At 35.6% G+C, this 19289-nt stretch overlaps 1 protein-coding gene across 1 annotated transcript; it reads left to right on the top strand.

Moving 5' to 3' along the window:
• The first annotated feature begins 15351 nt into the window (after window positions 1-15351).
• On the top strand, window positions 15352-18693 carry LOC311084221 (uncharacterized protein). Its single transcript, XM_084116136.1, has 6 exons — window positions 15352-15372; window positions 15654-15980; window positions 17308-17622; window positions 17878-18162; window positions 18252-18395; window positions 18487-18693. Exons 2-5 carry the CDS (start codon window positions 15674-15676, stop codon window positions 18368-18370), a joined length of 1026 nt encoding a protein of 341 aa, XP_083972262.1. The 5' UTR covers window positions 15352-15372; window positions 15654-15673; the 3' UTR covers window positions 18371-18395; window positions 18487-18693.
• The last annotated feature ends 596 nt before the right edge of the window (window positions 18694-19289 follow it).

The following is a 19289-nucleotide window of genomic DNA, read 5'->3' as shown; positions in this document are numbered from 1 at the left end:
AAATGTTTTGCAATGAGACTAAATGTGAATGATATCTAAGGTTAGTTGTTTTTCGGAATCAATAAGCAGAATCGAAATAGGAATTTGGAATCGTTACAATTCAAACGATACCCAACCCTACACCTGACAGAACATGAATCACTCTTCAGGCTTGCTACACTGCCTCCCTCCACAAAGATCCTCGACCTCGAGGGAACGAAATATAACCGAAGCTATAGATTGTGAAATAAATCATTTCTCGTTCTTAGTGTTTTTTTTTTAGTTAGCTTAGATAGTAGCATAGCATACAGCTATCCGAAATGATTAGAGATAACGTTTTTTTTTTCACTACGATATTTTTCGATAAAAAAACTTTGATTACAAATATGGTACAAGCATAATTACGTTTAAGAATTAATTACGACAGGACATGCTTGTAATTAAAAAAAAACCATATGTTAGGCCTATGCCTTTTTGCTTAATAACAATTAACAACGTCGCAAAACATACCTAAAAATCCAATTTCTTTCACTTTAACTATATAAATAATCAGGTTAAAAATAAAAGATTATTACATGAATTAAAGTTTGATTGGTTACATTAAGAATCGCGAGAACACCTTTAGATCAGGCATACTACTGGGGTCCTAAGTTGGGACTCATCACTTCACCACACACAAGGAGTTAATGAAGTCATGGAAGGCACTTTTTTCGGTTACACTTTATTTCGATAGTCGACTTTAGACATTCTATACTAACTATAAGTAACTTTTCAACGACAAGTCAACTAACTCTCATTAGAGTATTAGTAGACTGCAGTAGACTGTCTGTAGACTGTTAGGTTAGGGTTTGGGTTAGGAGAATAAGTTGACTTGTAGTTGCCAAGTTATTTATATTGAGTAGAATTTCTGTTGGGGGACCAACACAATAAAGTCAAGTCAAGTCAAGTCAAGTGTATTTATATAGCGCTTTTCACAATACAGATTGCATCAAAGCAGCTTCACAGCATTAAACCAAAATAACACAACAAGGTTGTTTCTAGTGTAAATTTATTAATTGATAAAATTAAATTAATATCCCCAAAATATCCCCAACTGAGCAAGCCAAAGGCAACAGTGTAGCAACATATTTGCTAAAGTGTTAGCAAATATGACGCAGACAGTCTACTAATACTCTAATGACAGGTAGTTGACATGAAGCTCCAAAGTTACTTATAGCTGGTAGAATGTCTAAAGTGGACTATTGAAATAAAGTGTTACCTCTTTTTTTCTACCCAAAGTCGCCCCAGAGCTTTTTCCAGTCCCACTACCCTTGATGGTGGGGCAACCAAAGGATATGCACATCCTCAGGTCGAGCGTGCAGTTGCAGTGCAGCTTTGCCAGCCAAGTGTTGGCACCAGGCAGGGTCGTCCATGTCTCCAATCCAGGACCTGTAAGGCTTATAGTGCTTTTGTTATTTTTGTCATGTTATTTTTTACCAATGTGTTATGCAGGAACTACGTCACTGCACTGTCCCTTGGTCAAACAATTCAATTCACGTTTATTTGTAGAGCGCTTTTCACAATACACATCATTTCAAAGCAGCTTTACAGAAAGTGCATGAGTCCATAGTACAATTTAGAACATACAAAATCAGAGTTGGCTAAAAATTTAATAATTTAAACAATGTAATAATTTAATGCAGATACAATGAGCTCATTGAAGTAATGAACCAGCAGTTCTTAGCAGTACAAAAGCAGACGGAGGCAATAGCACCCTTCACCAAAGCCACAACGTGGACCACCTGCCTCGTCCCCGCCAGACCCTCCAAGCATCAGGCAAGGTGGCGTTCCTGAGACAAGAGACCCAGAGATGAGGAGATCTGCTCCTCTTTCCCCCAGTGGAGGGCCAGGGTCGGAGAATCCTTTGTCGAGTTTGTTTTTGTTTTATGTACCACCGGTCTTACGGCCAGTGGTACCCACTTTTTCAACAAAAGAGCAATTTCCTCATTCTCTGGGTCTCAAGAGGGTGCAGTTGACAGTGAGCGACGCTATGCCTTGCCACTCTCAGCTCCCTCTTCCATCGCCAGCAGTCAGCCGGGTGGGGTTTGATGCCTTGCCTAAACCTGCCAAACCCTGGAGCCAGGTAAGTGTTGCACTGCACACTCAGACCCCACTCTGGGACATTGTGCCTTCTGGGTCAGGTTCCTGCCCTCCTCTAGAACTAGTGCGTCTCAACAAATGCCTCCACCACCGGCTGGGGTGCCCTGTGCAACGGGAATGCTGCCTTGGGCTCCTAGGCAGGTCCTCGACTGCAGTGGCATATCCATTCACTGAAAAAAAAAATTTTTTTTGCTGCTTGTTCAAATTGCTTTATTAAAATGAGCTTAAGCAACACAATTGCTATACATTTTGTCCTAACTTAATTTGATTGTGTTCAATCTGCTTAAACATATGTCAAATATAAACTTACTTAATCCGTTTCTGTTGGATTACATGAATGATTTGTGTTGCATTAACTGAATAATTGCTTGCCAGTTCCCAGCATGCTTTGCATATGGCTGAATTAAGAGAGAATAAATGTTGAAATTAAGTGTTATTTTATTTTATTTTTGAGAAAAGGGGAAGACTTGATAATGTGTAATTGTGTTTAATGTTCAATTACATTGGAATTATTATAACCATTTAAATTACAGTTGGTTACCATTGTGGAGAAGAGTGGAGCATTTGCTTAGACTGTGGACTGATTCATCAAGTATTAACTGCTTTGGCTGAAAGAGCATGTAAATCTTAGCATTTAATATGCTAATATGTTGTATTGCTAGCTAGTGATGGGCATTCCGGCTCTTTTTCGTGAGCCGGCTGTTTGACTCAGCTCACTGAAAAGAGCCGGCTTTTTTTGACTCACAAACGGCTCTTTAAAAAATATATGTTTAACTCGCTGAAAGTCCACCACACAACTGTGCAACGTGAATATTCACATTTTTAATTGTCCATAACAACCCAAAAACTTGTCTGCTTGCCTTGCACATCTAATTAATGGGCAAAGTTATGACTGACTATTTTTCTTACCTTCTTTTTTCTTTTTTATGTGGATGTTATTGAGCTTGTAGAAGTTTAGCTCTTGTGTTCTTCTGAACATCTTGCGCTGCAATTCTGAGTCATATCAGACCATAATCTGTCTCTGGTAGGCTACGACTGGCTGTTTTAAATTATAACTAATATCGAAACAAAATAACAAAATAACCCAGGCAGTCTGGGTTAACCCAGAGACATTTAGGCCTCCTCCAATAGTACTGACAGCTGGGCATAGCTTGCTGGTTTGCTTAGTGGCAAACTTTTTTCATTTGATTGGTTCAACCGCCACCCGCCCGAATTTAATTAAAATATTATTTTTTGTCACGTCATCCGCCTGAACCGCGGTTTATCCGCATCTCTAGTGTGTGTGTGTGTGTGTGAGTTAGCTTGGCCCTCCCTCATGCAGTTTAATTGGTTGACATCGCGTGTATGATTGACAGGAACAGAATGTGAGGCTGATCAGACAGTCGAAACAAATGTGTGTGCGCCTTTAGGCCTATATAATTATGTTTTTGTTGGTTTTTGAATTAGTCAATTATTTTAAATACAATTAAAATGATTCATTATTTCATTATTAGCCTACATAATGATTTAATTTCTATAGGCTATATTTTTTTAAATAGAGTCGGCTCTTCAGATATGCGAGCCGGCTCCCGTCGTTCACCTACAAGAGCCGGCTCTTAGATCCGGCTCATTCGCGAACGGCCCATCACTATTGCTAGCTAATAGCTAGCTATAGTCTATCAATTAATTTGTGTGACACTGAAATAAATGAAATTTCATTGGATGAATGAGTATATCATTGTGAGCAAAATAGGGGAGCCTTATAAAATTCACTTTGAGACTACTTAATTGGGTCACTTAAAATTACTTCATGTCATGATGTTGAAGTTACATGATCAAATTATGTTTGTTTAACTTGATTCACGTGGGACTGACGTACACTATTAAATCATGTAAATCTAACACACTCTTTTTACAGTGTTGAGTTGCTAGCAGTATTTCTTGCTCTCTGCCGGTTTCTGCCCCTGTTGTGAGACAAGCATATACTGGACCGGACGGACAACACATCGACCGTTGTTTACATCCACTGTCAAGGTGGTCTGTGCTCCCTTTGCATACCGCAACTTGCCCGCCATCTCCTCCTCTGGAATATCAGTGGGTATCAAAATATATATTTTTATGTCCACAGAAGAAAGAAACACATACAGGTTTATGACAGAATTTATTTTGATTACAGGTTTATTTGTCATAAACAAATATTCTGGATTAAAATTCAAATTCTGTTTATGACAAACATTTTTATTTTCACAGGATATGAGGAATGTCAAACAAAATTATCAGTTCATCTTACTAAGTATTTTTTAAATTCATAGAAACAGAAGGTTAATCCAAAAAAATAAAAAAAATAATGATGGGCCAGTCCGCACTCCATTCTCAAAATAACCATCTTACTACTGAGTTTTCTGTTACATGGCAAGTTTAACCATAAAAATAACTAAATAAAAAAAAACAGATAATGGTCATAAAGTATATAATCTAAGATATTTAATAAATTAGAAAAACAACTGTGAATATAAAACATGATTGTTACAAGCAATTGCAAGCAATACTGAACTCTCTCGATTGTAACTTAACATTGAATACATTTAACTATAATTATTTGACATAATTGATTAAAGCAGATGCAAGTCAGAAAACAAAGGTTGTGTATGTGATATTTACTTTTACATAACAAGATTGCATTTGAGGTGCTATATTATATCCTTATGAACTTAAACACAAAATGTATAACAGTGTACATAAAGACAAGATTTTTTCATTTTATCACAGATCTAAAACCAAAATGCAATGAGACAAACTCTGCCTGTTTTGTCAAATCTAGTAAAAAACAAGACAAAAGTCTTTCAAAACAAGACCAAAGTATTTTAAAAGAGTTTCTGTTTCCACTTTTGTGGTTTTACTGAAGCTGTGATTCGATTGGTCAAAGATAGTGGCCCTTGGACACTTAAAAGACATTAAAATACAACAATTTCACTTGATTATAACAAAATATATATCTGTGAACAAATAATTAAGATCTTCTCAGAAATAACTTTTCTGTGGATTTGTTTGTCCAATTTCTTTCAACAACAAACTAGTCTCAAGATAAAAATAAAAAAAAGAAAGAAAAAATCACATACACCAGAAACCACATGTCAAGATTACGAGTCCAATCAGACCCGCAAACAGGTAGGACGAAACTATAAAGAAAAAGGGAAAGAAATGAACAAATACAGTATAGATTACAGGAACAAAATACTTAAAAGTATACAGAAGCATTGCTGATAGATCAGTTTAAAAGAAATAAAAATGTGTATTTATGTATATCATAATATTCACTTACCAGTTTTTACTATATCTTGTAGTGGAATGGATTCCCAAAACTTTTTATTTTTCTTTTCTGAAAAAAAAAAAAAGTTTCGCATAACAGTAGTCCCAAATATGTACCATAACATGGCAGTTATACAATTCAAATGCTTGTACAGTACAATAAAACAATGCATTGTGCCTTTAGTCTTTTTAAATCAGAAAGAAGCTCAACTAAACCTCTCAGAAAATCCCTCAAGCATCATTACACCTCGGAGTCACGTAAAATGTTTCTGTCTGCTGTTTGCCCTTGTTTTTCAGGAGCACTTTATATGAGATTGATGGCTTGCTTGGTCAAGAACTTATGGATGCCGAGGCTTTAAAGCTCTTGATTCTACTTTTGCACCTGCCCTTGTAAATACTTACCATATATCTTCCCTATTTTAACTGAGGAATTTGTAATAATAATAACCATAGATAATGTTAAAGGGATAGTTCACCAAAAAATGAAAATTAGCCCAATTTACTCACCCTGAAGTCCTAGGTGTATGACATTCTTCTTTCAGACGAATACAATCTGAGTTATATATATATATATATTATATATAAACAAAAAATCCTGGCTCTTTCAAGCTTTATAATGGCAGTGAATGGGTATATTTTTTGGAAGTCCATCAAAGCACATCCATCCATCATAAAAGTGCATCTGTCCATCATGAAAGTGCATCTATCCATCATAAAAGTGCATCTATCATCAAAATAGTGCATCTATCCATCATAAAAGTGCATCTATCCATCATAAAAGTGCATCTGTCCATCATAAAAGTGCATCTATCATCATAATAGTGCATCTATCATCATAATAGTGCATCTATCCATCATAAAAGTGCATCCATCCATCATAATAGTACATCTATCCATCATAATAGTGCATCTGTCCATCATAAAAGTGCATCTATCCATAATAATAGTGCATCTATCATCATAATAGTGCATCTATCCATCATAAAAGTGCATCCATCCATCATAATAGTACATCTATCCATCATAAAAGTGCATCTATCCATCATAAAAGTGCATCTATCCATCATAAAAGTGCATCTATCCATCATAAAAGTGCATCTGTCCATCATAAAAGTACATCTATCCATCATAAAAGTGCATCTATCCATCATAATAAAAGTGCATCTATCCATCATAAAAGTACATCTATCCATCATAAAAGTGCATCTATCCATCATAATAGTGCATCTATCATCATAATAGTGCTCCACACTGCTCTGGGGGGTTAATAAAGGCCTTCTGAAGTGAAGCGATGCGTTTGTGTACGAAAAATATTTATATTTAACACTTTATCGACTAAACTAACTAGCTTCCGGCAGATGGCTGTACACATTGATACGGCGAAAGATTAACCCTTTCAACTTGATGCACAACGTAATTGACGAACGCGGTTCTATTCGTCCGAAAGAAGAATGTCATAGGATGACTTGAGTGTGAGTAAATCATGGGCTAATTAAAATTTTTGGGTGAACTATCCTTTAATAATAACAATAGATAGTTCCTGATTAGATCAGATTAGATAGGTGTTTTTCTACTGCAGGAACACTCCCAGTTCCTGGAACAAGTTCAGATTGGTTTCCAATAAATGAACTAAATACTCTAAAACAAAACAAAACAAACAGAACAGAAACAGAAACCATGTTAGTATCGGGAGAGGTAGTGCTACTGTATGTGGGTGGTACAGTACAGTCAGTCAGTCAGATGATTGATCTGCACGGCTGATAAAAGAGACTTTTTTTTCATTCTTTATTTTTTCCCCCAAGAAAACAGGTTAGCTAAAACTTCTTGATGTGCATTATGAACATTAGCAACAGCATTTAACTGTTTTAAACCTGTTTACAGTTCACAGTCATTTAAATGTTTCAGCCCTTTCGATTGTGTTTAAACTTCCGGTTGTCTAGGCTTTTGAACATCCTTCATTTGATTGGACATAAACCCTGATTACTGTATGATGTCATTATAATCGTTGATCAGTATTGGACGGAAGTGAAAGGATGAGTTTTGAACGCTTATATCTACTTAATTCGAGTTTTGCCATTGTTTTAAAGCACACTTGCTTATAGATAACATTAAGGCTAACATATCCATACTAAAAACTAAAAAACTCTTTTGTTTGTCTTGTGTCCCCTATGGAAAAGTTGTGTGGCCTACGAACTTTATCAGAAAGGGTTTAGTTCAACCACGATCAAATGTTGGTAATAGTTCCACGTTTTATTGAAAATATGCCATTTGGCTTCTATAAGAAAATGTGTACATATTGAAAAAAATTATTTGTAGAATTTAATGTTTTACTCTATAAAATGTAAGTCTTTTATACGTTTTCCCCAATATCTGTTTGTCTTATGGTTGATGTTAAATGTCATTGTGAGCTTTTATGAAAGTTGAATAAAAAAATAAATAAAACAAAATGTGTACATTTGGATAATTTGGACATGGTGTCACAGTGTCTGGTTTGTGTTCCCCGGATAGCCACTAGAGGTCCTCTTTCCCCACGGTGTCATTCACTACATTTCCCATCATCCTGTTCTGTGTTATCATTGATTCATTGCACGCAGCTGTTTCCCCTCACCTTGTTAGTGTCTGTGTATATATACCGTCTGTTTCAGTGTTTGTCATGGAGTCCTTGTTTAATGTCATGTTGCACTTTGATGGTCTGTTCTTGTTTGTTGATTGCCTTTTTGGATTTTGACCCTTGCCTGGACTGGTTTACGTTTATGGATTACCCTAAATAAAAGACTGCACTTGGATCTACCTGTTTGCGTATGTGCTTTCCATGACAATGGGCAATAAAAAGCTCTGCAATAGCAAATAAAACCAGCCTTCCCAGTAAAGCTGGTACATTTTCTTGGTACTTCAAAAGTGTGTTTAACATAGTTTTATATTAACACAAACTTACTCACCGCCACCGCTGACATCGACATGGAATCTCTTGTATATGGTTGCAGTTTTTTTGATAATCTTCATATGATAAACTCCAGAGTGTGAGGATTTGGTGTTATGGATAATGAGAGATCCAGTATATCTGTCCAGCTTCAGACTGCCTTTAAATCTCCCATCATCACTGTCATAAGTCTCGAAGATTCCATTCTTTAAATGGACTTCAGCTAAAAGCATGCGCTCATCTCCAAACATCCACAGTATGTTATCCTCTCTCTGTATTTCAGTCTCACCAGTACGCAGAGCAACACTTTCTCCCTCCTTCACTGAAAATGCTTTGATTGTATGTGTCTCGCACCAAATGCATCTGGGGGACAATTAAATTAACAATTAAAAATATTTGTCCTATATAGCCTACCTATGTCCGATGTGACAAAGAGAATTACTTATCAAATAATTTTTTTTTATTTTTTAGAGCATGTCCAGTGAAAGAATGTGTGCTAAAGTGAAACTTCTTCCCATCAAAAAAATATAAATAAAAACAACTTACTGCTAGAAGTAATACAATTGTTACTTCTTCAGGCAAACACAGAATGTTCCCTTAACGTTCATATTTGGTTGCTGTTTTTTTTTTTTTTTTTTTTTTTTTTTGATCCAAATAACATTCTAGGAACGTTCTTTTTAGGTTTTATATTTTGCAATTAAATAATGTTCCCAGAACATAGCAGGGAGGCTATTTTTTAAATAACCCATAAATAACTTATACAGAATAAATTTTATATTTTAAACATGCTTTGGGTCTATATGGACAAACCCAGCAGTTGGGTTACATTTTTTAATTTCATTTTTAACCCAAAGTTTGGGTTTTCCGTATTTTACCCAAAGTTGGGTAAAAACAACACAGCATTTTTTTGAGTGTAGATTGTGTTGAATTAATTGTTATTTGGTGATGAAGAAAATGTCACATTTGGGTACCCAATGAAATCTGGTAAATCTTGGACAAAGTTAATCTTTCAAATGATGGTTGACCTGTTTGGATTATTCTATTTAAAAGAAAACTTGCCTGGGTAACCCAAAATAAACTGAACCATCTGAAACTGAACTGTCAGTTTTTTTTGTTTTTGTTTTTGGTCTGTGCAGTCGGTCCTACTTGTCTGTGACATTAATATTAATAAAACAACAAATACAGCTTTACCAAAGATGAAACCGTATTTAATTTATACAGTGAACAAAGAGTTTTATTTTACATTTAGGCGGAAGTGAATCAATTAAATTAAAACTAGCTTTAGCTGGAGAATAACTTTCTAGAGCTGCTGTAAAGCCCAAACAATCTCTGTTACTTTAATATTATCACCGTAAAGCTGCATTGAAACAATCTATATTGTTAAAAGCGTTATATAGCCTAAATGAAGGTGATTTGAATTGACTAACCAATAACAAACAATAAAAAAATAACATTCTGGGAACGAAAGTGGGAACCAACAATGGTTAGCTGGGCTTATATGGGTAGGCAAAGTGCAATAAGATCTGGGAGCAGCTTTTGGTTATATCTCGCGGGATCACGTCAGGTGTTCGCTCGCGGGCGCGTGATGAACTCAAATCGAAACCGGTAGTAAATGGAGGCATTAAAGCAGTTTCAAGGCAACAGAATGGGGCATTTCTTGATCTGGTTAAACAGAAATAAAAATATCAGTTCTTTACAATAAGTTCAAGACTTTGTTTAGTCCTTTTAAATAAATGATGAAAAATCGGAGTCGCGGATACTTAGAGTAATTAATTCCCAGTAAAGCTGGTATAGTTTCTTCAAAAGTGTGTTTAACATAGTTTTATATTACCACAGATTTACTTACCGCCACCGCTGACATCGACATGGAATCTCTTGCATCGGAGAAAATTTATTATTTCATCCAAGAACAGCAATTTATCAAAAGATCAAATAATATAGCAAAGTTTTTTGCATATGTTGAAAAAGCCACGAATGTGTCTGAACAAACAAAGCAGTAAATACGAGACTACTTTGATTTAATGGAAGTATACCTAACAAACAAAAAATCACAAAGATCCATTTTCCAAACCGCTTAATTATCGAGGTCAACACGTAAAATTATTTTACAGTCGATCTGTTGCTATACACATAAAAAAAAAAAAAAAAAGCCTGTTGCGTTTATTTATTTATTTATTATTATTATTATTATTATTATTATTATTATTATTATCATCATCATCATTCCTGCGCCAATGCCGGGATCGACCCCAGAAAACATGAACAATAGATTCTTGAAATGACATAAAGCGTTTACGTAAATAAAGCTTATCAAGGTTTATTTATATAATTAGTATTATTTGTGCAGTCTAATAATTATGAAATTACATATACAAATGTAGCCTATTTAAGTGAGTCAAAAATTACACAAAAGTTCAACTTATGTTATTAATTTAAAATATAATAAATTAGAATTTAATGTAAAACAATATAAATGTATTATAATTATTATTATGTCTGCGAGTGCACATTAAAGAAATGTAAGCTATGTAGCCTAATGTGAAACCGAAATTATTCAAACAAATAGATATGAAGCTCTTACCATTTAAGAGTAATAAAAACAGAACTATTTTGAAAGTGTTCTTCGTATCCCTGTATAGTTGTAAGTTTAATAAAGATGATCCGGATTGCATGAATTGGTCCATCGTGTCTGTTTCTGATTACCTGACTGACCGGCTGCGCGTCTGGAGATTTTCGGTTTCATATTTTCGTTTATAACTGCATTCCCAGCAAACACAATTATGTTTTGGCAACGTCTATGGCACGTTTTATTTCTATGGCAACGTCGCTGTCTACGTGCTCGCTATATTGTGTAGAATTGTTCATTGTCAATTGTTCATGTTGACATTCAGCAGCTGTGAGACGACATTCTGACAATTAATCTTTTTTATGCTATAGATATAAGATATCCCCCATTTAGCATGTTGTTTTGTGGTTACTTTTTAATTAGTCAGATGTTACATAATTATATAGCCTACTTTTTAAATATTGTTTATCCTTATTATTATTATTATTATTTATGGGCCTAGCAGTAAATTAATTATAATCAACACCTGCAAGGGTACACTTTGAAGAGTAAAAATTACATAGAAGGTTATCTAATTCAACTTTATTAAAACTGCATATGGTAATCAAATTGCACTTCCAAAAGTCATACTTTTGTGGAAAAAAGATTATATATATATATATATATATATATATATACGAATATAAACAATTATTTTAAGTATAATAAATAAAACATAAAAAAGCAAAGGCAGATCAGAACATTTAATGAACAAAACCAGGTTCTGTATGGCAGACAAGGGGGCAATCTAATATTATTTTAATCTCCAATATGTTATTTAAAAGTTGAGATAGTTATTTAATGCTTCTCTAACTAGCAGAAGACACTAGCCGGGTTTAAATCCCAGTTGTGCAGGTGTCACTGCGTTACAGTATGCCCCTATTAGAAATATGCTATTATATTCTATACTTTTATTAATTCTATTGAGAAAACATGAGAAAAATGTGAATAAAGACTGGGAGTCGATGTTCAGAAATTACTAATTATTTATTTGTTTTGAACTATGTTGTATAGCTGTGTTTTCCTGTGTTCGTAAAACTCAAACATGAGTTTATATTTGATTATTAAAAAATGCCATGAAAAAGTTAATAAGTGTAGGCTACTTTATTTAGAAAATATTTTAGTTTGTCTTGTATATTTTTTTTTTATTAGCTCAGATAACAATTTAAGCTGTCATGGTCATGTTACAATGTACTCCACCTATGGGGCATGTTGTCACATTTCACTTCCATTCTTTCGGGGTATACGCTGATTTCACGCAGCCACCATTTTGAAATCGAAAGTGAGGCTCCGGTGGGAAGAACCCCGGAAGTAAAGATAAACAACAATGCCTTGGACTACCAACTGAAGCTGCTGCTGCGATTTTCACCATTGGATGTTAATATCCAATATAGGATGTATATAGTTCATTCCTGCTTCTTTTTTTACTTTCTGAATTATATAGCCTATATAAAAATATATATTTTATTTATAAATGAATTTCACTGTATATAGTCTAAAGTATGAAAGAAATGTATGTACATTTTTAGAATTGACACAACATCATTAAACACAACAATACGCCATCGCATTCACAACTCTCCTGTGATTAAAGGCAACATCCGGTTTTCTTCCCACCGGAGCCTCGCTTTCGATTTCAAAATAACGGCTGCGTGAAATCAGCATATAGGCTACCAAGAAAAAAGTATATAGCCTACTGTATTAATAAAACAAAACCACACAATTGAACTAGACGTGTGAAATTAATGTGGGAAAAAATAAATACTCTGAACCATAAGCAGATTTACACAAACTGAGAAAGTCAAAAGCGTTACTTTGTGCCCCGCTCTCCCCTACAGTCGAAAGCCGGGCGATAAAGGTCGGTAACCGGAATCAGTCCAGGAAACATCAACAAATCCAGAGGAGCAAAGAAACGAATGAGACTAAATAGCAGACAAATCAAATGAAAAACTAAACAGTGCGAGCGAGGCTACATTAATCACATTAGAAAATGAAGTTGTAGGTTGTGTTTGAATAATTAGGCTACGTATCTTATTTAGCTGAGGTAATTAAGCGCAATATGTCACGTATCCTTGCTCGATGAAGAATGAGAGACGGCCCAACGGTCGGTTGAAATTTAAAATGCTGATTTTCGCGCTTCAGGGCAGTGACGAGTAGCCTACATGTCGTCCAGTGGTTGTCCAGACACATAGCACAAACTTAAGCAATGGCCCTGAACAGTCAATGTCATTGTGACAACGCTGTAACAACCTTCACCACACAACGTAGTTATGTTGTTAAAACGTTGATGGAAGGTTGGGTACGTTGTGCCAACGTTCTGTGTTTGGGTCAGGGTTACCCGTTTCCCTTTTATTTATTTATTTTGGCTGAATAACTTCTTTCCTCATTTCTTTCAAGCTAACTAACATATAGTCTTATTAGCAGAGGTGGGTAGAGAATCCAAAATCTGTCACTTCACAGGTTAAGATGTTTCATTAAATACCAAAATAAAAATGTATTCTATTTTTATAATAAACAAACATTCTCTGCTTTAAGACATTTTTAACTTCTTAAGCATGTTATGGCTCAGTTTGATGTTAAAAAGGACACCATTGATCTACAGGACGTTGTATCTGGAGAATGAATCAGAAAGAAAGAGTTAGATGGTCACATGCATGAACAGTTAAAGATATGTGGTTATTTGAGCTGATTATAGAGTTTCACTTCACTTTACTTCAGAGCAGCTTCACATCCTTTTATTACTGAATGGTTTTGAAGAGTTTCTTTTTATATTTGTGGACTGAAACCATTGATGATGTTTCTCCCTGTTTTGCTCTGCTTGTGTTTGTGGCGTCTGGATGGTGAGTTTGAAAACTGGTTAGTGGTGTTTTTATGGCTTCAGCTGTTTCTGCATCAGATTCACTGTTTGTTTTTCTAAATGTTGGTTCTATTAAAAACACTGAAGCTCAAACAGCATTAGTTTCAGTGTGACGTGATTCTTGTCTGAAGTAAAAGTGTTTTCTGTGTTTGATGTTGGGTGGAGATCAGACCAACTGTTGTTTGGAAATTTCAAGCTGTTCACTTTATTTAAACATCGGTAAGTCTATTTATTAATAAATAAATCTTTGTGTTTATTCTTCAGGTGTGTTTGGTGTTGATGTCATGAAGTCAGTGTCAGTGACGGAGGGAGATTCAGTCACTCTAAACACTGATACTGGACTACAGACACATGATCTGATAATGTGGACGTTTGGACGTCCAGAGACTCTTATAGCTCACATTAATAAAAAGGATGAAATCTTCTCCACATCTGATGTCCCTGATGGGAGATTCAGAGACAGACTGAAGCTGGATCATCAAACTGGATCTCTGACCATCACACACACCAGAACTGAACATGCTGGACGTTATCAACTAACTATCAAAGGAAGGAGGAAGATCACTTACAGATTCAGTGTTACTGTCTATGGTGAGTCACAATTACAGTGTCAGTTGTGCTGCAAGTCTTCAAACTTATAATTTTCTTTAAGTATTTTTATACAAAGGATTATTTAATAATTATTTATAAAACAAACCACTAGTGAACAGCATTGATTCTATTTTTACAATGGCACCTGTCAAGGGCTGGATATATTAGACAGTGAGTGAACAAACGTTCTTGAATTTCATGTGAAGCAGGAAAAATGGGAAAGCGAAAATATCTGAGTGACTTTTAACAAGGGCGAAATAGTGATTTCTTAATGACTTGGTCAGAGCATCTCCAGCAAGTCTTGTTAACTGTTCCCGGTATACAGTGGTTAGTATCAACAGTGGTGCAATGAAGGATATAATGAACCTTCATCAGGGTCATTGGAGCTCAAGGCTCATTGACGCACATGGGGAGCGAAAGCCTGTCTGGTCTGATCACACAGATGAGCTACTGTAGCTCAAATAGCTGAAAAACATAATGCTGCTAATGATAGAAAGGTGTCAGAGAACACACTCCGAAGAAAAGGAACAAAAGCTACCAATGATTCAATATAAAACGGTACACCTTTGTACCATATTTATTCCCTTAACGGTGCATGTTACTTCCTAAATGCTATAGCCTGCTCTAAAAAAACTCAAACCAAATTGTGTAAAATCAACCCAGCTTCCTTTCCCAACATTCTCAACCCAGCGTTTTTTAGAGTGTATTTTAGTTTTGAAAGGCTACCCCCAACAACAGGTTTTCTACCTTTTTTTCCAGAAAATAAAGTACATAATTGTACCTTTAGGGGTACAATGGCTTATCACTGGGGCTGTACCCTCAATATTGTACCTTAACATTTAAAAGAAACGGTACATATATGTACCTTTTAATGCTTTTTGACCCTCAAAAAGGTACATATATGTACCTTGAGGTCCAATAATAAGCCCTATGGGGTACGTTAGTGTTGATTGTACCTTGTTTTGCTCTGCTTGTGTTTGTGGCGTCTGGATGGTGAGTTTGAAAACTGGTTAGTGGTGTTTTTATGGCTTCAGCTGTTTCTGCATCAGATTCACTGTTTGTTTTTCTAAATGTTGGTTCTATTAAAAACACTGAAGCTCAAACAGCATTAGTTTCAGTGTGACGTGATTCTTGTCTGAAGTAAAAGTGTTTTCTGTGTTTGATGTTGGGTGGAGATCAGACCAACTGTTGTTTGGAAATTTCAAGCTGTTCACTTTATTTAAACATCGGTAAGTCTATTTATTAATAAATAAATCTTTGTGTTTATTCTTCAGGTGTGTTTGGTGTTGATGTCATGAAGTCAGTGTCAGTGACGGAGGGAGATTCAGTCACTCTAAACACTGATACTGGACTACAGACACATGATCTGATAATGTGGACGTTTGGACGTCCAGAGACTCTTATAGCTCACATTAATAAAAAGGATGAAATCTTCTCCACATCTGATGTCCCTGATGGGAGATTCAGAGACAGACTGAAGCTGGATCATCAAACTGGATCTCTGACCATCACACACACCAGAACTGAACATGCTGGACGTTATCAACTAACTATCAAAGGAAGGAGGAAGATCACTTACAGATTCAGTGTTACTGTCTATGGTGAGTCACAATTACAGTGTCAGTTGTGCTGCAAGTCTTCAAACTTATAATTTTCTTTAAGTATTTTTATACAAAGGATTATTTAATAATTATTTATAAAACAAACCACTAGTGAACAGCATTGATTCTATTTTTACAATGGCACCTGTCAAGGGCTGGATATATTAGACAGTGAGTGAACAAACGTTCTTGAATTTCATGTGAAGCAGGAAAAATGGGAAAGCGAAAATATCTGAGTGACTTTTAACAAGGGCGAAATAGTGATTTCTTAATGACTTGGTCAGAGCATCTCCAGCAAGTCTTGTTAACTGTTCCCGGTATACAGTGGTTAGTATCAACAGTGGTGCAATGAAGGATATAATGAACCTTCATCAGGGTCATTGGAGCTCAAGGCTCATTGACGCACATGGGGAGCGAAAGCCTGTCTGGTCTGATCACACAGATGAGCTACTGTAACTCAAATAGCTGAAAAACATAATGCTGCTAATGATAGAAAGGTGTCAGAGAACACACTCCGAAGAAAAGGAACAAAAGCTACCAATGATTCAATATAAAACGGTACACCTTTGTACCATATTTATTCCCTTAACGGTGCATGTTACTTCCTAAATGCTATAGCCTGCTCTAAAAAAACTCAAACCAAATTGTGTAAAATCAACCCAGCTTCCTTTCCCAACATTCTCAACCCAGCGTTTTTTAGAGTGTATTTTAGTTTTGAAAGGCTACCCCCAACAACAGGTTTTCTACCTTTTTTTCCAGAAAATAAAGTACATAATTGTACCTTTAGGGGTACAATGGCTTATCACTGGGGCTGTACCCTCAATATTGTACCTTAACATTTAAAAGAAACGGTACATATATGTACCTTTTAATGCTTTTTGACCCTCAAAAAGGTACATATATGTACCTTGAGGTCCAATAATAAGCCCTATGGGGTACGTTAGTGTAGATTGTACCTTGGGGGACAGAAATGGACTCCTACTGTACCCCTATTTCTGACTGTGTGCGTATGGGCCACATATCCTCAGACTGGTCAGAGTCAGAGAGATGACCCCTGTCCATCACCGAAAGGGCCTACAATGATGATGATTTAAGATGATTAGATCCTGAATACTGGATCAAATATTAATGGCGTTTAACCATTTCTACACACTGAACGTAAAAACGAAGGGCCAAATTGATGGGGTTTTTTCGTTAAAAAAATTTAAACGAAAATGCCGCTGTTTTCTAATTTTTGGGAAACGAATGATCAGAAGAGCATCACTATGTTTTTTTAAAGTGTATTTATTGATTTAAAAAGAAAAATCTTGTTGTGTTTGTTCTTCAGGTGTGTTTGGTGTTGAGGTGAAGTCAGTGTCAGTGATGGAGGGAGATTCAGTCACTCTAAACTCTGAGACTGAACTCCAGACACATGATCTGATAATGTGGACGTTTGGACGTCCAGAGACTCTTATAGCTGTAATGGATAAAGAGGCTGGAATCTTTTCTATATCTGATGGGAGATTCAGAGACAGACTGAAGCTGGATCATCAGACTGGATCTCTGACCATCACACACACCACAACCACAGACTCTGGAGAATATGAAGTGACCATCAGCGGCATGACAGAGACCACATACAGATTCACTGTTTCTTTAAATGGTGAATTACTTCACATTTAAATTGTTGCATTTTAGGAAGTGTTTATTAGTGAGAGTTTTTTTGTGTTCTGCTTTCTTTGTTCTGTTTGTTTTCTTTTTTCTCAGCTCTGCTTAAGACTACCAGGTGGAATTCAACCAGTTGGTGAAATATTTGAAGACTGCACTAACTCTCAATAAAAACATTCAAACACTGACTAATAAAATAGCCACTTATTTACTGTTACTCACTGTTAATTTATTATCTCATGTTTTCTAGCTCGTCTGCCTGTTCCTGTCATCAGTAACTCTTCACACTGTTCTTCATCATCAAATTGTTCACTGCTGTGTTCATCAGTGGTGAATGTGAGTCATGTGACTCTCTCCTGGTACAGAGGAATCAGTGTATTGTCCAGCATCAGTGCGTCTGATCTCAGCATCAGTCTCTCTCTACCTCTGGAGGTGGAATATCAGGATAAAAACACCTACAGCTGTGTGCTGAACAATCCCATCAGCAACCAGACCACACATCTGGACATCAACACACTCTGTCACACATGTGCAGGTACGGCAGCTCTGATATTAGTTGATGTCAGCACTGATATTAGTGTTTATTGACTGATCTGATCTCAGTTTGATGTGTTTATTCCTCAGACTCCGTCCACTGTTGTGGTTCTACTGAAGCTGTGATCCGATTGGTCCTCTCTGCTCTGGTGGGCGTGGCTACTGTCATTATTGTGGTTTATGAGATCAGATCCAGAAGAGCTGAATGAGATCAAGCACATATTCACACATCAGGTACATGATTGATGATGTCATTTCTCACAATCTGTTTTTGCATTTATTAATGATTTATTAACTTATGGCTTTTTATGTTCATCTTTTTCAGGAAGTATTGAAATCTAAAACAGAACGCTGAACTTTTAAAGAATTGTCAAGGGTGTACTCTGTTTTCAGTTTTAAAGGCTTTATTGTTTATATTTCCCTGAAATCCATAAAACAAATGAATAAAGAGACACAGATCTCACTTTACTACTGCTGTATATCTGTCACATGTATTTGCTTGCCTTTATCAATAAAGTTTTCCCACTCTGAGGTTCAAGAGTCTCTCCATGTTTTATTACATTTATTATGTCGAGCGCCCCGTGGAGGAAAATAAAACTTTATGTAGCATTACAGATTTCAGCAGTGTACCACATACACAGCATTATTAAAACATTATTTAAAAAATTGTATATGTTTACACTGAGTTAAATAGTTTATTAAATAATATTATTTATATTAAATTATATAATAATACGTCTTTATTAAATAATATTCTTCTTCTACCACTACAAACATTATTTTATTCATTTTTATTACATTTTTATTGTGTGCCTCTGGCAGATTTTCTGGAGTAAAACACATACACACATAAACACATCAACAATACATTGTTTCCACGACTTCCCAAAAACAGAGAAAATATAGAGAGATTGATTAGATTGAATCAGAAGAGAGAAATATGTTTAATTCACCGTCACTCCCGCAGCATCTGTATTAGAAACACCCTCACAGAAGTGTTTAATGCCAAGGTAATATAAGTAATGTATAGTGTCATGTGATACACAAAGTAGGCTTACACAATTAGGCTATGTTTTTTTTCTGAGTATTGTTATTCACTGATTACATTTCTTTATTTTCTTTATGCAG

This window comes from Abramis brama (genome assembly GCF_963993115.1).
Source record: "Abramis brama genome assembly, chromosome: 6".
In the NCBI taxonomy this organism is placed as follows: Eukaryota; Metazoa; Chordata; class Actinopteri; order Cypriniformes; family Leuciscidae; genus Abramis; species Abramis brama.
The sequence above is the reverse complement of the archived record's forward strand: the minus strand, read 5'-3'. Positions and strand labels throughout refer to the sequence as shown.